This window comes from Anas platyrhynchos, chromosome 5 (assembly GCF_047663525.1).
Source record: "Anas platyrhynchos isolate ZD024472 breed Pekin duck chromosome 5, IASCAAS_PekinDuck_T2T, whole genome shotgun sequence".
Classification (NCBI taxonomy): domain Eukaryota; kingdom Metazoa; phylum Chordata; class Aves; order Anseriformes; family Anatidae; genus Anas; species Anas platyrhynchos.
In genome coordinates, this window is record NC_092591.1 from 30,895,137 (window position 1) to 30,922,572 (window position 27,436).

The window sequence follows — 27,436 nt, forward strand, 5'->3', positions numbered from 1 at the left end:
CAGCCAGCCAATGTTTTTTGCCTTCGTGAAGCAGTTCATGCAGGAGACAGTACTGGGAGAAACAGGGAGAGAAGAGGATCAGCTTAATTAGAAAAGTATTTCTTCAATGACTAGCAGCTCACCATGGATGTTTCTCACCTGCTTCTCACTTCTGTGCTCTTTCTACTGCCCTTCATAGCACAAGTTTCAGCACAACAACCAGGTAAGTTGTCGCAGGAGGTCTGTGACCACAGGATAATAATCCCTGTGGCACCAGCTTGTACCATTGCAGCTGGCAAAGGATTTTTACAGTCTTATTTTAAGACAGCTTTGTTCAAGAGCTTTCTCTTCAGTGGTAACCAGCAGGGTCTCATGTCTCACGCAATTGTGTCACAACATGAATACCTGGGCAAATTTGTATCTCATTTGTGTGTTTTTCCAGGATGTTCTGCCTCTGAAAATAAACCAAGCGTTGAAGAAAATAACCCTCCTGGATACAATGTGACCACTATCAATTTGGAAGCAGGTTTCACTGCAACGATTGATCCTTCCTCACCAGATGCCAGTTATTTTACCATTGAGGGGTCTCAGCTGCAGCTGGTCAAAAGTGTGGACTATGAGGTAAGCTTTTAGCTGGCAGGCTGTACGGATGAGATGGATAATGCTGGGAAGCAGTAGGTTTCAAGCTGGGGTCTTGGACATCCAGGGATTTGTAGTCTGTATATAAAATATCTAGGAAATATTTTGACTGTGCTTTAGTTCACTACCAGGGAGATCAGCCCTTGCACAGGCAGAGGGCAGGGAGGAGGGGGTTGCATTGTATGCCTGCCGTCACCTTCTTTCAATGAATCTATATGAATTAAAGCAGGGTGGAGGTTTAAAAACAGAAGTGTGACAACTGTGGTGTTCAGAGCTCTCCAGGATGCATGTAAAATGATCCTTATTTGCGTGTATGAAATACAGTGCTGAGCGGTGAGGTAATCTTATGTTGAGCATAAAAGCAGTATAAAAGGTCAATGTGTTCAGTTAGGTCACAGCTAAATTATTTTACCTACCTAAAGAGTTCTGCATGCAGCAACAAGTGTCCTTAAACTGCCATTCCCCTAATGTAGAATCCCACATTTGCATGAAGAACAGCAGACAGAGGTAATACCCTGCAGAAATGCTGCACTTGGTGCATGACATATTTCTGTTTCATTCGATTTAAAAAGAAAACTGTTTGAACTTTCCTGAAGTGGGAGAAAATGGTTGATTAGCTCTACCACCAGGTTACATGAATCACAAAGAAAGAAGACGGTGAATCAGTCAGCTTTGACCCTAGTAAACCAAGGGCCCAGCACTGATGGATGGCTGCAAAAGAAAGGAGGGAAATGTTAGATATGCCCAAAAACAAGAAAAGCCCTTCTGATTCTCCAATGCATGCATTTGTCTCATTTACTTCAGAAAAAGTCAGTATATTTTGGCTTGTTTCTAAAATGGCTCGGGTTTTGTTTTTGCATACAGACTGATACCTTGCTGATAGCGGATGTGGTTTGCCGGGACACTTCTGGGCAGGTGAGTGCTTTTCCAAACACTCAGTTCTCTTACAAGGTATTGCAGGGAAGCACTTACTTTCCTTGTCTCTTCCTATTCCACAGACCAGGGTTAAGAGCCATCCTTTTCTTTCCAGGCATACACAATCCTCTAATAGTTAAAGAAAGAGCACTCAAGGCTCTGTGAATAGGGAGATGTGGGAGCAAACTACAAACCCCACACCCTGTGGGCTGTCTGCAAAACCCAGCCCTGTTCAGCACCCACCAGCTATGCTTCTCAAACCTTCATCTCCGTCACTCTGCAAACTGGGATCAGCCCCTAACAATCTTACCTTTGTGTTTGATTCTCTGATTTTTCCATTTCTGCAGACAGACACTTTTCAAATTATTGTGAGCATTATCAATCTGAACGATAACACTCCAGTGTTTAAGCAAACAAGTCTCACCATAACTGTTCCTGAGGTAAGAGTTTCACATAAATGAAGAGGGCACTGGGTCAACCAGTGCTATGGGACCAGAGAGAGGTCTTCAGCCAATTGCACAGAGAAAATAACCACAACTTTGTTTCAGGACACAAAAGTGAATGCAACCATTATACCCCGTGAAGATTTAAGTGCTAGTGATGCTGATCTGGACAACATCTATTATGAACTCAATTCAACAGTGCAGGTGAGCATCTTTCTTTGGGGAGAAAAAAAAAAAAAAAAAAAGTAAGTAAAAGCTTTTTGTTAAGTTAGCTTTTTGTTAAGTACAAGCATTGGTTTGGCTAGCAGACTGGAACAATTGGTATTTCTGGTATTGAATTCTTCTAGTGCTCATACTTTTATTACATTATACAGACTACACTTTCATCTGGGATATTCTGAACCATATGATCCAGGGAAGTCATGCTGGGATGGTCTGTAAATACACCAGGAGAGACCTTTGCACCTTACAGAGTTCAGAATTGCACTGAGTCAGATAGGGGAAAAAAAGGAGTTATTGTCTCTTTGTCTACAGTGCCTATACAGAGTGGAGATATGAGTTGCCCAAAATCACCGAAGAAGTCTTTGTCAAAGCCAAAGGCAGGCCTGACTCTCCCCAGGTGCTAGTTTAGTGCCTTTTTTTTTTTTTTCTCGATCTTAAGGGGTTTGCTTGATAAAGTGAGAAACAAATTGTAAGTACAGTTGGACTGATGCCAGGATAGATTGGAAATCTGGAAGGATCTGCTAGAAGTAAAAATTAAAAAAAAATATAAAAAAAATGTGGGATGACAAACACAGCAATGAGCAGTGTTTTCAACATGTCTGTGATCAAGTATGCTAATAAAGCTTTTCTATTTATTTATTTATTTTTCCCCAGGACACCACCAATTATTTTGCCATAAAAGGAATCAATAATCCTGAAATATATTTGCAAAAACAATTAGATTATGATAAACTTAACTCAACAACATTGTTCTTGTATGCAAGGGTAAGTTCTTTAGGCAGAACAAAATGCCTCATATGCCATAACGTCTCTTAACTAGAGGGCAAATCTGAACAGGAGATCTCTGGGGTGGCAAGAGGGAGGGTGGATACTGGAGGCAGTGGATTTGGAGCAGCTTTCTACCCTCCATAACCACACTGACTGCATCCAGAGTAGCATTCAGTCCACTGGTGTCAGCATCTAATTAACTGCTTTTGCTAATTTCATATAAACTGTCTCTCCTCAGAGAGAATGGAGTTAAAACAGCTAAAAGACCCTGGGTCACTGGCTTTTGCAGGTGGGTCCTTTTGGCAATAAAACTTGCAGTTTACAAATATACTTTGCTTCTGGATATAGGACAGTCCTGTGAGCAGAAAAGAAATCATCCACACAGCTACTGCAACAATAAACATAATTATTGAGCAAGCTGACAACAAACCACCCTGGTTCCTACCCTGTAGCTTCATTGACGGGGACAAAAGCATTTGCATCAGTAGCCCCTATTCTGGAAGAGTCAATATATCCGAGATGTCGGTAAGCAGGCATGACCAAACTGTATCCCTGATGCTATTTTCTTGGTAGTGGGTAGTGCCTAATAATTTTCTAGAGCTTGTGCTGATCTCCAGACATAAATGCAGATAATTCAGCATGACAAGGAGTCTTCATCATCCTGGAAAGTGGAAGTTCCCCTCACTCAGAGGAGCACTGCTTGTCCTTGTTCCTACATCACGTTGCAGGAGAGGCAAGAGAAGGAAAACTCTTTGCTGTAGGCCTTCTCACCTCTCCCCTGTTACATCCATCCCCCATAATATATAATATAATATACAACAAATGGCATTCTCACAGTTTGAACCAGCAGAGCCATGATGGGATGGGAGAGTGCTAATAGGATTTGGTGCTGTAGTGTGCTGTGTAACACTTTGCCTTTCTATTGCAGAAAGAACCACTCACCCTGGATCCAGGGCCCATCTATGCTAAAGATCCGGACTACACTATAAATGAAAAAATTGTGTACAGTATAGTTGGTGGTGAGTAGAATTTCTCACCTTCTCCAAGCAGCCTTGCTTGTACATTCCTACATTATCTGCTGCCAAGAGGGGATGCCCTGCACAGCACTTGAGAATTGAGGGCCTGGAGATTTGCCCCTCTATTTCTGCTCCAAAATAATTAGATACACAGAACATTGTGGATTAAGTAGAAGAAACAGGCTGTACAAAAAGGAAGAGGAAGAGAATTGCAGACCCATAAGCCAAGCTCCATGAAGTCTGTTACAGAAAGACTTTTGTTTTGGGGGGGGCGTGGGGAGGAGAATGATGTGTTTTATCTTTAAGATTTTAGACCTGATTTTGCCAGTCTGGTCATACCACTTTCATAGTCTTTGAGCTGAACCTAAAAACTCCCTCATCATCAGCATCATTTTCATTTATCACCAGAAATAATGCTCTTATTCCACTGTTCATTGCCACTGTCTAATCTGCCCTGTTTTAACCTTGATTTCAAAAAGTTTACTTGAATATAGTGAACTGATTGCCCAATCATTGACTGGGAGACCGGGCCACCTTCTCATTCAAAGGATTATTATTATTAATAGTGAGTTCTTGATTAATGATCAAGGCAAAGGCAGATCATATTGGTCAGGTGGAGTGATCAGTTGTTCATCTCTCTTATTTGTTCTACACGGCACCATATCTGTGAATATACTCCTGATAATAGAGATGCTAAAGAACCTCAAATTCCACTGGCATTTTGGAGGTAGTGTGACCTCAGTCCCCCACAGTAAAAAGGGAACCCCATACTGGGGACCCTTGTCTAAATGAAGCCCACAGTATCTCAAAGTGAGGAAAATAAGCAAAAAATTGAACATATATTTTAATGTATATCCAACATAGATGGTTTTATGACTCGAAGACAGATGGCTCATGTAGGAGGTTGATTTCTACCCCTACATCAATACGAGAAGGTCTCTGTGTCTAGGCTCCTTTTGCAGGCAGCAGAGAAAAATAGGTGTTTCCAGAGCTGAATGCAGCTTATGTTGAGGCCAATGTCCATGAGTCAGATAAACAATGCACTAAGATGTCCCTTTCTCTTTACAGCCTAGGTAACAAGGTCAGGTAGAGATGTCTGCCTGGTAGATGCCTAGAGCTGTTTAAGATGAACCCCCACCCAACAAGGTGGGAGAGGCAAGGACAATGGCATCATTGCCTGGGGTTTGTTGTCGCCAATATGTGGAAAAATGAGCAATGAGTTCCAAATCCCTTTATGAAGGTATCCAGTGTTTTAATAGTCTTTCAAATTCTTTAGGGAATGTGGATAATACATTCTCAGTGGATGCGGACACAGGAAATCTAACTATGAACAAAGTAGCTACTTCCCCAGACTCGTACCTACTGCAGGTCATGGTAAGTCTGATGATATTGCATTCAGCCATCCAGCATAGCTGGCCTTCTAGGGAGCATCAGTCTTGCTGTGCCAGGAGTCAATTACATTAATAATGAAAGCTAACTTGTTCACACCCTTTATTGTGGAAGTATTTAGACCAAGTTTTTGAGCAGTATCTTATACGAATTTACATGCAAAACCCTTGCAGGAGTTGAGGCATTTTCTCTTATGTGTGGGTAGCACCATCAAAGCAAGTTACCTTAGCAAGTCTCTCCTGCTGAGTTCGAAGTATAGATGAACATAACTGGAAGGCTTTCTGTAGGGGGGGGCTTGTCTTAAAGTAGCTAAAGTAACTCACTCCTAGAAACAAGCTCCTCTTTTGGTTACACAAAGCACTCCCTGCACCCAGAAAGATGTGGACTCTTAGATAGTAACAGAACTGACCCAATCCCTTGTGAATTTGAACAGTCTCTGTTTGCTGGTGTTGGAATCCTACTGCTTTGTACTTGGGCATGACAATTTGTCCAGAGCTGACCTTTATTAAGAGCCACATCTAGATTCTAGGGCTAGACCAAGATACTGTGGATGGCCAACTGCAGAAGCAAGCAAAGGCACACGGACCCCAAAACATAAGGTCCCCTGTGATAGGCCTGGCCCAAAACTCACTGAAAATGATGGAAAGAACCCTGTGTTAGAACACATTTTGGTCCAAACCTAACCTCTTATGTCTTGTCACTAACAGGAAAAGACTAGCATTTCTCTTTCTCTCTGTCTCTCTGTCTTTCTCCTGTGTACGTGTCTCTCCAGGCCGCCCAAGTCAACAACAAACAGAAATACTCCATAGTCAGTGTGGAGATTAAGGTCATCAATAAAAGTGACAATGCACCATACTTTGAGCACAGTAGCTACACAGGAATAGCATCTGTTGGTGCGGCCCCAAAAAGCCTTGTCTTCCAAGCTAAGGATCCTTCAAGTCCCCTGATGATAAAAGCAGAAGATGATGACTTCCCTGATGTAAGAAACCAAAAATGCACTGAATTCTTCCTTACTGCTTCAGTCTTAAAGCAGGATAAGAAAACATAAGGAAGGGGAGGTGGGGAGAGACAAATGCTAGCTTTCCTCTACTGTCCCAAATCATATTTATCTGGGACTTTTACATAGATCAGAATCATTTACAGTATGGTGGATAAGACTTGGGACTTTTTTTTAAGGGTGAATACACCCGAGTTCAAACTTCCTTTAGTTCATGTTTATTTACTGTACTATACACCCACTTATACTTCAGGCATATTTGACAAGTCCTGCTGACAGGTTGTTACAAATATGCATGCAAAGCACTGTGTGGTTTAATCATTCACTTTTCTGGCGTTTCAGAAATTCAACCCAAACATTGAATACTACATAAAAAACAGCACTAACTTCGTTGCAACCAGAGATGGACTCATCCTGACCAATGTCAATCTGCTGTCACCAGAGACTGTAATCATGGAGGTAGGACAACTTCATATTTTGCCAGGGTTGTGGAAGGAAGGATTTTCTGACAGAGAAGCACCAAGGGTGGAATTCCATTAGATGTGGAATATAATGAAAGGACAGTCCTTGCCCCAACCATTTGTATCACAAATGTATAGGGATGGAGGGAGATGTAGTGGTAGTGAATGCACTCTGCGTGACATACATGTAAGCTACCATCTGGTGCTAGCTGAAAAAATGTTTCCTCTGTCCTCCTGTGGAAAATATCATTGGAGACAAGCAAAAGGTCAACTGGGGAGATTTTAGGACCCTTGTCCCACAGTCTGGTTTGGACTAAAAGATAAATAAATAAAGCAGAAAATATAAAATCTAAATTAATCCCCCAATTTCTACCCAAAAAGAGAAACCTACCAGATTTTTATTTTTAATTATTCCCCCTCCCCCATACATACCACCTAAGAGACATTGCAGACTTCATAGGTACAGAACAGAGGCTGCTTAAGTTTATTCTCAGAGGGAGAAAATACTGTGCTAATATTGAGTCCAGAGGAGGGCTCCTAAGGTGATCAGAGGACTGGAGCTCCTGTCGTATGAGGACAGACAGGGAGAGCTGGTTGTATTTAGCCTGGAAAAGAGAAGACTGAGGGAAGACCTCATCAATGTGTATAAATATTTGAGGTCAGGGTGTTAAGAGTATGGAACCAGTCTCTTTTCAGTTGAGGCCAGCGACAGGATGTGAGGCAATGGGAAAAAAATGAAGCACGGGAGGTTCCATCTGAATATGAGAGGGCACTTCTGTACTGTGAGGGTGACAGAGCACTGGAACAGGCTGCCCAGAGAGGTTATGGAGTCTCCTTCTCTGGAGATTTTCAAAACCCACCTGGATGCAATTCTGTGCACCATGTGTTAGGTGACCCTGCTGGACAGGGAGGTTGGACTCAATGATCTTCAGAGGTCCCTTCCAACCTCAGCCATTCTCTGATTCTGTGATTCTGTAAATCCAGTACTTTTTTTGCTCGGATCAAGATGACCACAGAAGCAGCTAATAATTCTAGACTTTCTAAGAAGAACATATTCATGTTGCCCACCTGCCTGCCAGTGCCAAATGGCAATGCTAAAGTTTGCCTGGTACAATACCATGTCCTCTGGAGCTATCTGACACAGCTTGACTACAGCAATATTTTAGCTACATGGACAGCTGCTTGCAGGGTAAAAAGGCGTGCCAACATCATGCTGCTGCTGTCCCCCACTACCTCATTGCCGGTGTACAGCATTGCACTGTACTGCAAAGCTTTTTACAAATGATGAATGTGGTTTTGGCTGAGGGGACAGGGACTTTTCAGAACTCTTCTCCTGTGACCAGACTGCCTCTGCTACAATGCAAGGATATTGGGTTATTTTGAAGACATGATAAGGATATGGACGAGGTACTTTGTCCCCAAAGGGTCCACCACTTCCCTTGAGAGAAAGATATAAATCTAGAAAGTCCCTAAACTATCTCTTCCCCATGTTCACCCAGGCTGTTGCAAAAGATACAGTGAGTCTGCAGGAGGCGAGCACCATCATCGTGGTGGAGATTGTCTTTACTGCTACAGGTAGGCTGGATATCTCTTGGCTTTCTGGTACAGTGAGGTGACTGGGGAGTCTTTTCCACTTTCATGGACAAACTGGCAATGATAGGTCACACAGTGAAGTCTGTGGGCCTGGGCTAAGGCCAACCCTATATCTACTGGAGGTCCTATGGTGGCTATGACAGAGAAAATGCTCAAAAGACATCCTTAGGATATGGTCACCACGTGACTCAGATGAACTTTTGAGGCTTTAAGCAGTGCTGTGTGATGTAGCATCTCTTCTTTTTATTTCAAAATTAAATCTGTAGTTGCTTCATAGTGTTTTGTGAGTCAAAAATTACCCAGAATGTCAGAGGAGGATGGCCCTGACACCTTGGTACATCCTTGTTCCTTTTTTTGACTAAAACTAGAGAAAACTGCAGCATAATTTCCTGTCTTATGCAGGAGCAGACAGAAGTTGGCACACCCCCACAAAGCCAGGCTTCCTCATGAGCCTTGGCATTTTCTACTCAGGTCAGGACAAATTCTTATACTCCAAGATTTTAAGGCCTTTCCAGGAAAAATGACCCATGAGAAATGATAGACATGAGGCTACACACATAACCCTCCAGCTATCATTTGGATTTGCTGAGGTAAAAATAGCCTACTCTTCTGTACTTAGAAATTTCTCTTATAAATCAGTTAGATTTGAGGCTAATGAAGCTTTTTACACTCTGAATAGAGAGGAATCAATTTTGTGCATTTTCACATCAGGGCAGGTAGATCATGCCCAGACTTCACTGACTTCAACCTGATGTGTGCTTGAACGCCCCAGTTGGGCTTTTCGATTACTTCATCCTCAGAGCCACCACCATTGTGAGGATTACTGGAGGATGAAAACAGTGGGATCCTGGGTGTAAATTTGGTTTCCCTGATGGTAGTGTCAATTCACAGTTGAAAACACCATCTGCATTAAAATCACCTAAGCACAACTTTAGGTGACACAGTCCAGCTCAGCAGCAGGCTAGCTCAGGTGTCAGTACAGCAAGGTGTTAATGCTCCAAGCAGATGTACCAACAGGTGACTGCATCTTTTACATGTTACACTTGCTATTTAAACCCCACAAAATAATGATGCTGGTGACTATACAAGGAAGTAGAGGGAAATTACACTGAATGGTTCAGAGCCTGTGAGGAGATTTGTGCTTTTTTCTGTACTACAGCTAGCATGCAGGAATGGCTCAAATAAGGATGAGATTACCATTTGCCTGGCTAAACAGTAGGCTATTTAACCCTCAGCTCAAATAGGTGATGTTAAGGAGTGTGTGTGCAATAGGTTAGAGGGTGCTTTACTAAGTGTCACAACATCCATGGGGAAAAAAAGAGTTCTTTTCAGTATGCCTTCTTTCCGAGAAGCGGTGACTGTACATTGACCTCTGGTTTCTGAGACATTGGTGCCAGAGCCAGCCTACGTGGATTTCAGCATGAGTCATCCCAGCAAGCTGAGCTAGCTTTGATGGAGGCACTGGGTGCTGCACAGCACAGAAGGAGTTAAGGGCGGTGGAGCTTCACATCAGCTCTGTGGGCTGTGGCTCCCTAGGAGACATGATTTAGAAGTGAAAATTCACTGACGTCCTAAAGCCTCACCAGTGTATTAATGATAAACTGAGGGTGCAATAAAATGCAGAGAGGGTGCTCAGAGTTCGTTGTCATAAATAGATCAGCAGGAGAATAAAATTGTGTTTCATTAATCATTAAACTTTAAAGAGATTAATTTACATTACAACATGAAGCCAAAAAACTTAAAAACAAAGAATCCCACTGACAACAACAAGTACAGCTGATTAGCTCTGAAGAAGTTACTGTCTCTCCACTGTAATGTTGATCTCCATACAAATATGCTTACGCTGCCCAGTGGCTGAAAGCATACGCAGTTCCTGAGGAGGTTGATATGTGTTGCTACAGCTACAAAGAGGGCACAAAAGGTTTTACTGTCTTGGGGACCTTCTAATGTTTTTCCTTCCCACATCCTGATGAAGCTGAGGTATATCCTGGGGAACAGCAAGTGTTGGGCAGAGATGAGAGACCCCAGAGTTAACCCAGGCTGGGCAGTGCTGAGTTTCTCCAAGCTGCTGCTTGAATAGTGCCCATGTGTCCATCACTCCTGTTAGAGTCACTAACTAAAAAGAGTCACTAAAAGTCTGCTATGCTATTTTAATGGTGGGAGCATTAATTTGCCTCCCTTTGTCCTATCTTTGCTCCACATATGAGGTTTTCTGTCGGTAGATGCTCCTGTTACTGGATACATCAATGCATCATCCCCCAGTCCCCACCTGATAAACATCAGGACCTTCATTCTCAGCAGATTCTTCCTCAGAAAATGGTAGGTTTTTTATAAAAGGAAAGACATTCCTTTTGCAATGTAATGCACACCTGCCCCTGGCAGCACATGTGAAACAGCTGAGAACACATGTGAAACAACAGGTACAGCAGAAGCCTTATAGATAAATCAGACTGGCATCAAGTCATCTTGCTCTGAAAGAAAGACTTATCATAAAGAAATAAGACTTTGCTCAGGGAGGAGAGAGACTGAGGCACAGTTATTCCATTTGCCTCTTTTTGTCCACCTGGCAACAAGGGCTCCCTTCTCTGCAGCACTTTCTGGCCATGCTCTGTGAAATAAAATAAAACAGAAAAATGGTGGCTAATCCCCTCAATTTAAATATAGGGAAATGAAGGCAAAAAAAAAAAAAAAAAATGCTTAAACAGTTTGGGCAAAGTCCAGCTTATGTAAACACTAGCACAGTAAGGCACTAAGCCACTGCTTGGTGCTTTCTGCATGGTGCCGCTCCTACTTTCAACCCCTTCATGATAAAATCGGACTGTCTGAGAAAGTGATGGGACCACTGCTAAGCTCCTACTCTCTTAAACCAGTCCAGACTTTTGTCATCTTCAACCAACAGACCCTCTGAAGAGATTTGCTCCCATACTGGACAAAATTCTGGTTAAGAATCATATGCCTATGCCCCTTCAGGTCTTGACATGTTGTTTGACAAGAAGAAGTGAAAGAAGAAGCACCCCAAAGCCAGCTGTCAGCTATCCTCAAACATTTCAGCTGGTAGGGACACTCTGAGAGAGAATAAAATAAAATAAAATAAAATAAAATAAAATAAAATAAAATAAAATAAAATAAAATAAAATAAAATAAAATAAAATAAAATAAAATAAAATAAAATCTTGTGGAAACAACGGGTCCAAGACATAGAATAAGCAGGAAAACCCAACTTCTTGGCTCCTCCAGAGCTGCCATCTCAACCCAACAACAACATGACAAACTGAAACTAGAAGAGAGAAACCAGAGGTCATGGATTGGAAAGCAAAACCTGTTATAAAGGGGGACATAGGCCATGCAGAAGAAGTCTGAATAAAGTAAGTAAGCCCGTTGGGGCTGTATTAGTATTATTACGACTTGTTTCAATAAGAGATCTGGCCAAAATAGACAATATCTCTGGCATGTAAGAAAAATAGATTTCACCACTTCTACCCCAACAGGAAAGTCTGGAGTATACAGACAACTTCTGAATTGTCAGCTCTCATATTCTTTCTTGCTAATGCTTGTCTCAGGGAACTTGGGTGTGAGTTCTAAAATGCTTCAAATATTCCCTTGTTGCTAAAGAGAGTTTAAAGGAGGAAAGACTCAGGAACAAAGTAGTAATGGGAATTTATGCGTTATCATGTTCTGTGACCAGTTAATGTCTTATAAGTCATCCAATGAGGCAAAGAGGCAAAGGTTGAACTCGAGCAATCCATTCCAGCCAGCCAATGTTTTTTGCCTTCGTGAAGCAGTTCATGCAGGAGACAGCACTGGGAGAAACAGGGAGAGAAGAGGATCAGCTTAATTAGAAAAGTATTTCTTCAATGACTAGCAGCTCACCATGGATGTTTCTCACCTGCTTCTCACTTCTGTGCTCTTTCTACTGCCCTTCATAGCACAAGTTTCAGCACAACAACTAGGTAAGTTGTTGCAGGAGGTCTGTGACCACAGGATAATAATCCCTGTGGCACCAGCTTGTACCATTGCAGCTGGCAAAGGATTTTTACAGTCTTATTTTAAGACAGCTTTGTTCAAGAGCTTTCTCTTCAGTGGTAACCAGCAGGGTCTCATGTCTCACGCAATTGTGTCACAACATGAATACCTGGGCAAATTTGTATCTCATTTGTGTGTTTTTCCAGGATGTTCTGCCTCTGAAAATAAACCAAGCGTTGAAGAAAATAATCCTCCTGGATACAATGTGACCACTATCAATTCGGAAGCAGGTTTCACTGCAACGATTGATCCTTCCTCGTCAGATGCCAGTTATTTTACCATTGAGGGGTCTCAGCTGCAGCTGGTCAAAAGTGTGGACTATGAGGTAAGCTTTTAGCTGGCAGGCTGTACGGATGAGATGGATAATGCTGGGAAGCAGTAGGTTTCAAGCTGGGGTCTTGGACTTCCAGGGATTTGTAGTCTATGTATAAAGTATCTAGGAAATATCTTCACTGTGCTTTAGTTCACTACTAGGGAGATCAGCCCTTGCACAGGCAGAGGGCAGGGAGGAGGGGGTTGCATTGTATGCCTGCTGTCACCTTCCTTCAATGAATCTATATGAATTAAAGCAAGGTGGAGGTTTAAAAACAGAAGTGTGACAACTGTGGTGTTCAGAGCTCTCCAGGATGCATGTAAAATGATCCTTATTTGCGTGTATGAAATACAGTGCTGAGCGGTGAGGTAATCTTATGTTGAGCATAAAAGCAGTATAAAAGGTCAATGCGTTCAGTTAGGTCGCAGCTAAATTATTTTACCTACCTAAAGAGTTCTGCATGCAGCAACAAGTGTCCTTAAACTGCCATTCCCCTAATGTAGAATCCCATATTTGCATGAAGAACAGCAGACAGAGGTAATACCCTGCAGGAAATGCTGCACTTGGTGCATGACATATTTCTGTTTCATTCGATTTAAAAAGAAATCTGTTTGAACTTTCCTTAAGTGGGAGAAAATGGTTGATTAGCTCTACCACCAGGTTACAGGAATCACAAAGAAAGAAGACGGTGAATCAGTCAGCTTTGACCCTAGTAAACCAAGGGCCCAGCACTGATGGATGGCTGCAAAAGAAAGGAGGGAAATGTTAGATATGCCCAAAAACAAGAAAAGCCCTTTTGATTCTCCAATGCATGCATTTGTCTCATTTACTTCAGAAAAAGTCAGTATATTTTGGCTTGTTTCTAAAATGGCTCGGGTTTTGTTTTTGCATACAGACTGATACCGTGCTGATAGCGGATGTGGTTTGCCGGGACACTTCTGGGCAGGTGAGTGCTTTTCCAAACACTCAGTTCTCTTACAAGGTATTGCAGGGAAGCACTTACTTTCCTTGTCTCTTCCTATTCCACAGACCAGGGTTAAGAGCCATCCTTTTCTTTCCAGGCATACACAATCCTCTAATAGTTAAAGAAAGAGCACTCAAGGCTCTGTGAATAGGGAGATGTGGGAGCAAACTACAAACCCCACACCCTGTGGGCTGTCTGCAAAACCCAGCCCTGTTCAGCACCCACCAGCTGTGCTTCTCAAACCTTCATCTCCATCACTCTGCAAACTGGGATCAGCCCCTAACAATCTTACCTTTGTGTTTGATTCTCTGATTTTTCCATTTCTGCAGACAGACACTTTTCAAATTATTGTGAGCATTATCAATCTGAACGATAACACTCCAGTGTTTAAGCAAACAAGTCTCACCATAACTCTTCCTGAGGTAAGAGTTTCACATAAATGAAGAGGGCACTGGGTCAACCAGTGCTATGGGACTAAGGAATAATTACCAGAGAGAGGTCTTCAGCCAATTTCACAGAGAAAATAACCACAACTTTGTTTCAGGACACAAAAGTGAATGCAACCATTATACCCCGTGAAGATTTAAGTGCTAGTGATGCTGATCTGGACAACATCTATTATGAACTCAATTCAACAGTGCAGGTGAGCATCTTTCTTTGGGGAGAAAAAAAAAAAAAAAAAGTAAGTAAAAGCTTTTTGTTAAGTTAGCTTTTTGTTAAGTACAAGCATTGGTTTGGCTAGCAGACTGGAACAATTGGTATTTCTGGTATTGAATTCTTCTAGTGCTCATACTTTTATTACATTATACAGACTACACTTTCAACTGGGATATTCTGAACCATATGATCCAGGGAAGTCATGCTGGGATGGTCTGTAAATACACCAGGAGAGACCTTTGCACCTTACAGAGTTCAGAATTGCACTGAGTCAGATAGGGGAAAAAAAGGAGTTATTGTCTCTTTGTCTACAGTGCCTATACAGAGTGGAGATATGAGTTGCCCAAAATCACCGAAGAAGTCTTTGTCAAAGCCAAAGGCAGGCCTGACTCTCCCCAGGTGCCAGTTTAGTGCCCTTTTTTTTTTTTTTTTTTTTGCTCGATCTTAAGGGGTTTGCTTGATAAAGTGAGAAACAAATTGTAAGTACAGTTAGACTGATTCCAGGATAGATTGGAAATCTGGAAGGGTCTGCTAGAAGTAAAAATTTAAAAAATATATATAAAAAAAATGTGGGATGACAAACATAGCAATGAGCAGTATTTTCAACATGTCTGTGATCAAGTATGCTAATAAAGCTTTTCCATTTATTTATTTATTTTTCCCCAGGACACCACCAATTATTTTGCCATAAAAGGAATCAATAATCCTGAAATATATTTGCAAAAACAATTAGATTATGATAAACTTAACTCAACAACATTGTTCTTGTATGCAAGGGTAAGTTCTTTAGGCAGAAAAAAATGCCTCATATGCCATAACGTCTCTTAACTAGAGGGCAAATCTGAACAGGAGATCTCTGGGGTGGCAAGAGGGAGGGTGGATACTGGAGGCAGTGGATTTGGAGCAGCTTTCTATCCTCCATAACCACACTGACTGCATCCAGAGTAGCATTCAGTCCACTGGTGTCAGCATCTAATTAACTGCTTTTGCTAATTTCATATAAACTGTCTCTCCTCAGAGAGAATGGAGTTAAAACAGCTAAAAGACCCTGGGTCACTGGCTTTTGCAGGTGGGTCCTTTTGGCAATAAAACTTGCAGTTTACAAATATGCTTTGCTTCTGGATACAGGACAGGCCTGTGAGCAGCAACGAAATCACCCACACAGCTACTGCAACAATAAACATAATTATTGAGCAAGCTGACACCAAACCACCCTGGTTCCTACCCTGTAGCTTCATTGACGGGGACAAAAGCATTTGCATCAGTAGCCCCTATTCTGGAAGAGTCAATATATCCGAGATGTCGGTAAGTAGGCATGACCAAACTGTATCCCTGATGCTATTTTCTTGGTAGTGGGTAGTGCCTAATAATTTTCTAGAGCTTGTGCTGATCTCCAGACATAAATGCAGATAATTCAGCATGACAAGGAGTCTTCATCATCCTGGAAAGTGGAAGTTCCCCTCACTCAGAGGAGCACTGCTTGTCCTTGTTCCTACATCATGTTGCAGGAGAGGCAAGAGAAGGAAAACTCTTTGCTGTAGGCCTTCTCACCTCTCCCCTGTTACATCCATCCCCCATAATATATAATATAATATACAACAAATGGCATTCTCACAGTTTGAACCAGCAGAGCCATGATGGAATGGGAGAGTGCTAATAGGATTTGGTGCTGTAGTGTGCTGTGTAACACTTTGCCTTTCTATTGCAGAAAGAACCACTCACCCTGGATCCAGGGCCCATCTATGCTAAAGATCCGGACTACACTATAAATGAAAAAATTGTGTACAGTATAGTTGGTGGTGAGTAGAATTTCTCACCTTCTCCAAGCAGCCTTGCTTGTACATTCCTACACTATCTGCTGCCAAGAGGGGATGCCCTGCACAGCACTTGAGAATTGAGGGCCTGGAGATTTGCCCCTCTATTTCTGCCCCAAAATAATTAGATACACAGCACATTGGATTAAGTAGAGAAACAGGCTGTACAAAAAGGAAGAGGAAGAGAATTGCAGACCCATAAGCCAAGCTCCATGAAGTCTGTTTCAGAAAGACTTTTGTTTTGGGGGGGGCGTGGGGAGGAGAATGATGTGTTTTATCTTTAAGATTTTAGACCTGATTTTGCCAGTCTGGTCATACCACTTTCATAGTCTTTGAGCTGAACCTAAAAACTCCCTCATCATCAGCATCATTTTCATTTATCACCAGAAACAATGCTCTTATTCCACTGTTCATTGCCACTGTCTAATCTGCCCTGTTTTAACCTTGATTTCAAAAAGTTTACTTGAATATAGTGAACTGATTGCCCAATCATTGACTGGGAGACCGGGCCACCTTCTCATTCAAAGGATTATTATTATTAACAGTGAGTTCTTGATTAATGATCAAGGCAAAGGCAGATCATATTGGTCAGGTGGAGTGATCAGTTGTTCATCTCTCTTATTTGTTCTACATGGCACCATATCTGTGAATATACTCCTGACAATAGAGATGCTAAAGAACCTCAAATTCCACTGGCATTTTGGAGGTAGTGTGACCTCAGTCCCCCACAGTAAAAAGGGAACCCCATACTGGGGACCCTTGTCTAAATAAAGCCCACAGTATCTCAAAGTGAGGAAAATAAGCAAAAAATTGAACATATATTTTAATGTATATCCAACATAGATGGTTTTATGACTCGAAGACAGATGGCTCATGTAGGAGGTTGATTTCTACCCCTACATCAATACGAGAAGGTCTCTGTGTCTAGGCTCCTTTTGCAGGCAGCAGAGAAAAATAGATGTTTCCAGAGCTGAATGCAGCTTATGTTGAGGCCAATGTCCATGAGTCAGATAAACAATGCACTAAGATGTCCCTTTCTCTTTACAGCCTAGGTAACAAGGTCAGGTAGAGATGTCTGCCTGGTAGATGCCTAGAGCTGTTTAAGATGAACCCCCACCCAACAAGGTGGGAGAGGCAAGGACAATGGCATCATTGCCTGGGGTTTGTTGTCGCCAATATGTGGAAAAATGAGCAATGAGTTCCAAATCCCTTTATGAAGGTATCCAGTGTTTTAATAGTCTTTCAATTTCTTTAGGGAATGTGGATAATACATTCTCAGTGGATGCGAACACAGGAAATCTAACTATGAACAAAGCAGCTACTTCCCCAGACTCGTACCTACTGCAGGTCATGGTAAGTCTGATGATATTGCATTCAGCCATCCAGCATAGCTGGCCTTCTAGGGAGCATCAGTCTTGCTGTGCCAGGAGTCAATTACATTAATAATGAAAGCTAACTTGTTCACACCCTTTATTGTGGAAGTATTTAGACCAAGTTTTTGAGCAGTATCTTATACGAATTTACATGCAAAACCCTTGCAGGAGTTGAGGCGTTTTCTCTTATGTGTGGGTAGCACCATCAAAGCAAGTTACCTTAGCAAGTCTCTCCTGCTGAGTTCGAAGTATAGATGAACATAACTGGAAGGCTTTCTGTAGGGGGGGCTTGTCTTAAAGTAGCTAAAGTAACTCACTCCTAGAAACAAGCTCCTCTTTTGGTTACACAAAGCACTCCCTGCACCCAGAAAGATGTGGACTCTTAGTAACAGAACTGACCTAATCCCTTGTGAATTTGAACAGTCTCTGTTTGCTGGTGTTGGAATCCTACTGCTTTGTACTTGGGCATGACAATTTGTCCAGAGCTGACCTTTATTAAGAGCCACATCTAGATTCTAGGGCTAGACCAAGATACTGTGGATGGCCAACTGCAGAAGCAAGCAAAGGCACACGGACCCCAAAACATAAGGTCCCCTGTGATAGGCCTGGCCCAAAACTCACTGAAAATGATGGAAAGAACCCTGTGTTAGAACACATTTTGGTCCAAACCTAACCTCTTATGTCTTGTCACTAACAGGAAAAGACTAGCATTTCTCTTTCTCTCTGTCTCTCTGTCTTTCTCCTGTGTACGTGTCTCTCCAGGCCGCCCAAGTCAACAACAAACAGAAATACTCCATAGTCAGTGTGGAGATTAAGGTCATCAATAAAAGTGACAATGCACCATACTTTGAGCCCAGTAGCTACACAGGAATAGTATCTGTTGGTGCGGCCCCAAAAAGCCTTGTCTTCCAAGCTGAGGATCCTTCAAGTCCCCTGATGATAAAAGCAGAAGATGGTGACTTCCCTGATGTAAGAAACCAAAAATGCACTGAATTCTTCCTTACTGCTTCAGTCTTAAAGCAGGATAAGAAAACATAAGGAAGGGGAGGTGGGGAGAGACAAATGCTAGCTTTCCTCTACTGTCCCAAATCATATTTATCTGGGACTTTTACATAGATCAGAATCATTTACAGTATGGTGGATAAGACTTGGGACTTTTTTTTTTTTTTTTTGGGGGGGGGGGGGCAAAACTTTTAGTATACATTCTTAAACTCAGAGCAAGAGGGTGAATACACCCGAGTTCAAACTTCCTTTCGTTCATGTTTATTTACTGTACTATAACACCCACTTATACTTCAGGCATATTTGACAAGTCCTGCTGACAGGTTGTTACAAATATGCATGCAAAGCACTGTGTGGTTTAATCATTCACATTTCTGGCTTTTCAGAAATTCAACCCAAACATTGAATACTACATAAAAAACAGCACTAACTTCGTTGCAACCAGAGATGGACTCATCCTGACCAATGTCAATCTGCTGTCACCAGAGACTGTAATCATGGAGGTAGGACAACTTCATATTTTGCCAGGGTTGTGGAAGGAAGGATTTTCTGACAGAGAAGCACCAAGGGTGGAATTCCATTAGATGTGGAATATAATGAAAGGACAGTCCTTGCCCCAACCATTTGTATCACAAATGTATAGGGATGGAGGGAGATGTAGTGGTAGTGAATGCACTCTGCGTGACATACATGTAAGCTACCATCTGGTGCTAGCTGAAAAAATGTTTCCTCTGTCCTCCTGTGGAAAATATCATTGGAGACAAGCAAAAGGTCAACTGGGGAGATTTTAGGACCCTTGTCCCACAGTCTGGTTTGGACTAAAAGATAAATAAATAAAGCAGAAAATATAAAATCTAAATTAATCCCCCAATTTCTACCCCAAAAGAGAAACCTACCAGATTTTTATTTTTAATTATTCCCCCTCCCCCATACATACCACCTAAGAGACATTGCAGACTTCATAGGTACAGAACAGAGGCTGCTTAAGTTTATTCTCAGAGGGAGAAAATACTGTGCTAATATTGAGTCCAGAGGAGGGCTCCTAAGGTGATCAGAGGACTGGAGCTCCTGTCGTATGAGGACAGACAGGGAGAGCTGGTTGTATTTAGCCTGGAAAAGAGAAGACTGAGGGAAGACCTCATCAATGTGTATAAATATTTGAGGTCAGGGTGTTAAGAGTATGGAACCAGTCTCTTTTCAGTTGAGGCCAGCGACAGGATGTGAGGCAATGGGAAAAAAATGAAGCATGGGAGGTTCCATCTGAATATGAGAGGGCACTTCTGTACTGTGAGGGTGACAGAGCACTGGGACAGGCTGCCCAGAGAGGTTGTGGAGTCTCCTTCTCTGAAGATTTTCAAAACCCACCTGGATGCAATTCTGTGCACCATGTGTTAGGTGACCCTGCTGGACAGGGAGGTTGGACTCAATGATCTTCAGAGGTCCCTTCCAACCTCAGCCATTCTCTGATTCTGTGATTCTGTAAATCCAGTACTTTTTTTGCTCGGATCAAGATGACCACAGAAGCAGCTAATAATTCTAGACTTTCTAAGAAGAACATATTCATGTTGCCCACCTGCCTGCCAGTGCCAAATGGCAATGCTAAAGTTTGCCTGGTACAATACCATGTCCTCTGGAGCTATCTGACACAGCTTGACTACAGCAATATTTTAGCTACATGGACAGCTGCTTGCAGGGTAAAAAGGCGTGCCAACATCATGCTGCTGCTGTCCCCCACTACCTCATTGCCGGTGTACAGCATTGCACTGTACTGCAAAGCTTTTTACAAATGATGAATGTGGTTTTGGCTGAGGGGACAGGGACTTTTCAGAACTCTTCTCCTGTGACCAGACTGCCTCTGCTACAATGCAAGGATATTGGGTTATTTTGAAGACATGATAAGGATATGGACGAGGTACTTTGTCCCCAAAGGGTCCACCACTTCCCTTGAGAGAAAGATATAAATCTAGAAAGTCCCTAAACTATCTCTTCCCCATGTTCACCCAGGCTGTTGCAAAAGATACAGTGAGTCTGCAGGAGGCGAGCACCATCATCGTGGTGGAGATTGTCTTTACTGCTACAGGTAGGCTGGATATCTCTTGGCTTTCTGGTACAGTGAGGTGACTGGGGAGTCTTTTCCACTTTCATGGACAAACTGGCAATGATAGGTCACACAGTGAAGTCTGTGGGCCTGGGCTAAGGCCAACCCTATATCTACTGGAGGTCCTATGGTGGCTATGACAGAGAAAATGCTCAAAAGACATCCTTAGGATATGGTCACCACGTGACTCAGATGAACTTTTGAGGCTTTAAGCAGTGCTGTGTGATGTAGCATCTCTTCTTTTTATTTCAAAATTAAATCTGTAGTTGCTTCATAGTGTTTTGTGAGTCAAAAATTACCCAGAATGTCAGAGGAGGATGGCCCTGACACCTTGGTACATCCTTGTTCCTTTTTTTGACTAAAACTAGAGAAAACTGCAGCATAATTTCCTGTCTTATGCAGGAGCAGACAGAAGTTGGCACACCCCCACAAAGCCAGGCTTCCTCATGAGCCTTGGCATTTTCTACTCAGGTCAGGACAAATTCTTATACTCCAAGATTTTAAGGCCTTTCCAGGAAAAATGACCCATGAGAAATGATAGACATGAGGCTACACACATAACCCTCCAGCTATCATTTGGATTTGCTGAGGTAAAAATAGCCTACTCTTCTGTACTTAGAAATTTCTCTTATAAATCAGTTAGATTTGAGGCTTATGAAGCTTTTTACACTCTGAATAGAGAGGAATCAATTTTGTGCATTTTCACATCAGGGCAGGTAGATCATGCCCAGACTTCACTGACTTCAACCTGATGTGTGCTTGAACGCCCCAATTGGGCTTTTCGATTACTTCATCCTCAGAGCCACCGCCATTGTGAGGATTACTGGAGGATGAAAACAGTGGGATCCTGGGTGTAAATTTGGTATCCCTGATGGTAGTGTCAATTCACAGTTGAAAACACCGTCTGCATTAAAATCACCTAAGCACAACTTTAGGTGACACAGTCCAGCTCAGCAGCAGGCTAGCTCAGGTGTCAGTACAGCAAGGTGTTAATGCTCCAAGCAGATGTACCAACAGGTGACTGCATCTTTTACATGTTACACTTGCTATTTAAACCCCACAAAATAATGATGCTGGTGACTATACAATGAAGTAGAGGGAAATTACACTGAATGGTTCAGAGCCTGTGAGGGGATTTGTGCTTTTTTCTGTACTACAGCTAGCATGCAGGAATGGCTCAAATAAGGATGAGATTACCATTTGCCTGGCTAAACAGTAGGCTATTTAACCCTCAGCTCAAATAGGTGATGTTAAGGAGTGTGTGTGCAATTGGTTAGAGGGTGCTTTACTAAGTGTCACAACATCCATGGGGAAAAAAAGAGTTCTTTTCAGTATGCCTTCTTTCCGAGAAGCGGTGACTGTACATTGACCTCTGGTTTCTGAGACATTGGTGCCAGAGCCAGCCTACGTGGATTTCAGCATGAGTCATCCCAGCAAGCTGAGCTAGCTTTGATGGAGGCACTGGGTGCTGCACAGCACAGAAGGAGTTAAGGGCGGTGGAGCTTCACATCAGCTCTGTGGGCTGTGGCTCCCTAGGAGACATGGTTTAGAAGTGAAAATTCACTGACGTCCTAAAGCCTCACCAGTGTATTAATGATAAACTGAGGGTGCGATAAAATGCAGAGAGGGTGCTCAGAGTTCGTTGTCATAAACAGATCAGCAGGAGAATAAAATTGTGTTTCATTAATCATTAAACTTTAAAGAGATTAATTTACATTACAACATGAAGCCAAAAAACTTAAAAACAAAGAATCCCACTGACAACAACAAGTACAGCTGATTAGCTCTGAAGAAGTTACTGTCTCTCCACTGTAATGTTGATCTCCATACAAATATGCTTACGCTGCCCAGTGGCTGAAAGCATACGCAGTTCCTGAGGAGGTTGATATGTGTTGCTACAGCTACAAAGAGGGCACAAAAGGGTTTACTGTCTTGGGGACCTTCTAATGTTTTTCCTTCCCACATCCTGATGAAGCTGAGGTATATCCTGGGGAACAGCAAGTGTTGGGCAGAGATGAGAGACCCCAGAGTTAACCCAGGCCGGGCAGTGCTGAGTTTCTCCAAGCTGCTGCTTGAATAGTGCCCATGTGTCCATCACTCCTGTTAGAGTCACTAACTAAAAAGAGTCACTAAAAGTCTGCTAAGTGAGAAAAAGTATGTGTCCTAGGGAGCTGTGAGACTACTTGTCTTCTCCTGGAGGTGAAAAGGACTCTCCTCTGTCACAAAGAGCCTGATACGTCTAGTATGGGGACAGGAATCAGTTTCAAGAAGAAAATTACAATAACAAATTCAGCAAAAATCCTTCCAACAAACACCTTCATGACATAATCCCTTTCTTTGGCCATAAACATGGTTTCTAGTACCTTTGCATTTATCAGCATAACCAAGATACTATTGTACCCTCATCTGCTAATATACAAAGAAGTCAGACCTGACCTGGCTGGTCATATTGACGCCAGAGTCAATTCCTCTCCTTCCAAGGAGCACATTGTTTTTCTATTTTTATTTCCTGTTCTAACATGCTCATTAGTATCAGAGGTGAAGTTCCGCATTAAAGAAAGCTTTACATTTTCACATACATATTTACAAACATGCCTCATTTTTGCATGCTGGTGGAAATGGGTGAAGAGGGAACAGACAAGATTGACCTAGCTCTACTTCTGCTTGCCTAATACAGTCATGTACATATTTGTTTAAATAAACCATAGGGTAAACATCATAGTCTAGTAAATAGATGCTATTTCCACTTTATGTAACTTCTTGCAAGCTATAATATTCGGTGAGTGGCCACTTTAATAGAAACCTCTGCTTCTAGGACAGAAAATGAATGGCCTTCTATGACATTAAATATATCACTGCCACATTCTACTGCACAGGGTGCTTCTTTGCCCTTCAAAAACTGTTCAGAGCTTTGCTCACAATGAAGTGTTGTGCTTAAAAGCTCGTTGCCATTTTTAGACTTTGTAACATTGGTTTGCTTTTTTTTTGTAGATAAAATCACCTCTGATAAGTTATACACTGCACAGGATATGGGTATCTTAGGTGGTATCTTAGCAGCACTGTTGCTGATTACCTTAATCTTCCTTGGACTGATGATATACAAACATTATGGGACTACGGTCAAATTCCTAATAAATAAAAAGGTAAGTCACTTTTTTGTACCTGATTCACATTAAGAATTTCTTAGAGGTAGGAGGGGGGACCTGAGGAAGACTTAGAATATGGATGGGCTGTCCAAATACTAAACATTTGTGTGACGGTGATGAATCATTCCTGAGACAATATTTGCAAAGGCAGTATCACTTTGGTGATGTTTGTTATTGATCTTTTTTTGTCCTCTGAGGCTGGAGCCATATGGTAGTTGAACAGACATAGTAAGGAGAGGAGCACGGCTCCACAGAGCACAAAATCTAGGATGAATGTGACACAGTCCAGAGGTGGTCTCTGAGAATCATGTGCCTGTGGTATAAACCACTTCACATCCTTTCTCGATAGACAGTGGAGAGAAAGAGCACTTCTTATCCTATCCTAAGGCTTGGCCTTAGACAACCAAGTTTTGGACACCTAGGAACTGGACACCTAGGGAATTTGTCTTAACCTAATCTGAAGTGTATCCGATGCATATGACATATCCTGCTCTACTCAGTGCTTTTGTATTCTCAAATACAAAGTGCTGGCCGAATTATAGTTTGCATAGGAACAAATGGATGCTGGCAGACAACCCTGAACACCTAAAATGCAGGAACAATGCATCTAGACAATAGCCAGGCAATAACATATCTTTCATCACCAATGGTCCCAGTAATTCTCCATGGTCTCTGGGTTTTAAAGTAGTTTTGAGATTGAAAAGCTGTCCTTAAGGTCATTTGCTAGGCTAAATTCTTCATAGTAATTGCCACCTACATGTAAAGAAAGAACAGCACTGTTTAACTGTTTAGAGTGTGTTGTTGCAGTTGTTAAGTTTTTATTTTTTATTCTTGAAAGGAAGGGAGTGAACAAAAAAAACCACACATGCTAAAAACAAAACAAACAAACAAACAACAACAACAAAAACAAGCAGAAAAATGAGAGTTCCTGCCTAATAGCAGGAAATTTGACCTGGACTTGGTAGGCAGCATGTTTACTTGGTATCAGAGAACATTTCTCCACCAGCATCAAGAGGGTCCAGGGTCTTGCTTGTACATATTCAAGAAAGGCCAGATGAGTAACTTTAGTCACACATCTACATCCCATTTAATTTTCTTTCACTGCACTCACAAGACGTCTCTCCTCCTGTAGTTCTCCAAGGATTTCCCTGAGAGCTATGAGAACCAAGCTTACAATCAAGATGAACACCCAGATCTGAGTGCCAAAGAGCAGAAGAGCTCAGAAAATGGTGGTATAACTGAGCTACAGCAGCCATCGTTTTTCTTGTCCTCTTCTAAAGAAGAAATAGATGGCCTCCCAAAGACTTCCACAGCTTCCACAGTCGTCTTTGACGTGGAAGAGAAAGAGGAAGAGGAAAACGAAGAGGAAGAGGTGAAAGAAGACACTAAGCATGAGAAAGAAGTAAAGTCTATCCTCAAAACAGACAGGAATGAGGGGGATCATGGCTACAAAGCCGTGTGGTTTAAGACCGATGTGGATCCAGATGCTGGAGAAAAGGTTGAAGTGATTAAGGACAATGCATCAGATTATGATGATGACAGTGATCAAGATCTGCAGGAGAATGAGGAGGAAGAAGATGACAAGGATGATCACCACAGAGGGTCAGGGGCTGCAGAAGTGATGATTAACATGTCTCGCACAGCGTCACAAGATAGCATTATTGTGTAATGGAAATAAGCCTGTATGCTCCCCACTGAAATCAGGGAATCTCTGCTGCTTTGCTGAGATGGAGCCCACCTTTCTGCTTGGGGCTAACTGGAATGCAGGAGGACACAGTTGCCTCTCCTGCATGCAGAGATTAAAGCCAGATTACAATTAATTTAACTTCTTAACAAGACCTTGAAACACCACATGGGATTTTGGATGGGGAAAACATGTCTCATCTCTCCACCCTTCTGCCTGTTTGCCCTGGAGTCCCCTACATCACATTTCCCATACTGGCTGCAGGAATAGCAGAGAGATAGCTACACTGACTTTGAAGCAGTTAACTCAGCTCATGGTAGCAATTTAATTGCACAATCCAATGCCCTCATCTCCGCCTGGTGGGTAACTGAGCCAGCACTGACTGCTTGGCTGTTCCCGTTAGGGTGTTGCAGGTTGATGCCAGCTGCAGGGCATAAGCCAGCACAAGTCACTCTGCAGTTGCTCATATGACTGCATCCAGGAGCACACATCAGGGCTTGGCTATGCTCTCTGCACCCCAGCACAAGCAACTGGCATGACATTCAAGGAGACTGGGAGCAGCAGGAGTGCCACAACAGGTCACCTTTTTGCCAGTAAGCGGGTGTTCAAATGCTCGGGAGCTGCTGTTTCTTCCATCAATGATAAGCAAGGACGGATCACATGCTCTTTCCTAAGGACTTTGCCACACATTTTTCTATGTCACAAGACAACTAATCGTGCTGTACCTTGTGGGCCAGATAAGAGCTTCTGCCAGAACCTGCCGACAAAATGCCAGGGGTATTTCCAGCTCCCAGGGATTTTGGCAGCAATAGATATCATTCTGGGGTGCTGGATGTAGGTCAGCACGTTGCTTCCCATTGTGTCCTTTGTCCAGCAGGACTCGAGGTATCCCTTATAAAAGGGACTTCATTGTCACTGAAAGTGGAGGTCAGCATTTGCTTCCAAGTGCCTGACATCACTGCCTTCTCTGCCCCTCACTTGTGGATGCAAGCCTCTTTGCATTCCCACCTTTCTCCATTCATGAGAAGCCCAGCAGGCTCTTTTACTGGTGAAATACAATCTTCAGGATTCACCGAGGGCTGAGCTGTAGCCTGAAAAAGGAGGTAGTTCGCTGAGAGCAAGTAATCTCTGCCGTGTGTGGCTTTTGAGCCTAGGTTTGTGCTAGAAAGGCTGCTAACATGATGGACTCCTCCCTCAATCCTCCCTCATCTTTCAGCAATCTTGTCTTCAGCTGTGGTCCTGCCATCAGTTCAGCAAAGATAATACTCCATTGCCTGGCAGCATGGGGATTGGTACTTCAGTCCAGATTCACAACAGCAAATTGCTTCTCCCAGCTGGCAATCAAAAACCGGGATGTTTTCCACTGACTGAGAACATGGCCGTGTGCATTTGAATCTTCTGATCTATCAACACAAAATTCGTGCTGCTGCTGGTTTTCCACTGGGGGGCTAGCTCAGGGCAGATGCGGGCTGTGGAGCATTAAACTTTCAGTAAGACAGGGACGATAAACCTGGGTCACAAATCTTTATCTCACTTGCTCAGGTTAGCACAACAGCACAGAACTGTAACATTATAAGTGTCCTTTGAGAGAAGCAACAACAATAAGTACTCCTGCCTTTGCCCTGCAGGGCAAATCTCCACATTTCTTCCTTTAATCTAGATAAACCCTTAAGAGAGTGAAACCAAAATACGTCTGCCGGGATTCTCATCTACACCAAAACACAGGACAATCACTTCTGAGCAGGCTTTCATCTAGGTTTATACTTTGTTTCTGTACATCTCCCCATCCCAGTGTTGTTAGTGCTCATCTCTGTTGTCCTGTCTCTGAGGAGAGCTAACCTCGCTGTGTGTGGACTTCAGGAGCTGCACTTTTGCTGAAGGTGGAGACTGAGATATGGAAAGCTTTCGTCCTTACTGCAATAAAGCTATTTGCCCAGAAA

The 27,436-nt window shown here is 42.5% G+C and overlaps 1 protein-coding gene across 1 annotated transcript; it reads left to right on the forward strand.

The window, feature by feature from the left end:
• CDHR5 (cadherin related family member 5) lies at positions 1-27,436 on the forward strand. The gene is made up of 25 exons (XM_027458884.3): positions 1-202; positions 422-600; positions 1,483-1,533; positions 1,881-1,973; positions 2,082-2,180; positions 2,853-2,963; positions 3,315-3,491; positions 3,895-3,985; positions 5,259-5,356; positions 6,144-6,350; positions 6,711-6,827; positions 8,329-8,404; positions 12,592-12,770; positions 13,654-13,704; positions 14,052-14,144; positions 14,267-14,365; positions 15,046-15,156; positions 15,508-15,684; positions 16,088-16,178; positions 17,449-17,546; positions 18,329-18,535; positions 18,955-19,071; positions 20,573-20,648; positions 23,658-23,809; positions 24,945-27,436. Exons 1-25 carry the CDS (start codon positions 124-126, stop codon positions 25,479-25,481), a joined length of 3,366 nt encoding a protein of 1,121 aa, XP_027314685.3. The 5' UTR covers positions 1-123; the 3' UTR covers positions 25,482-27,436.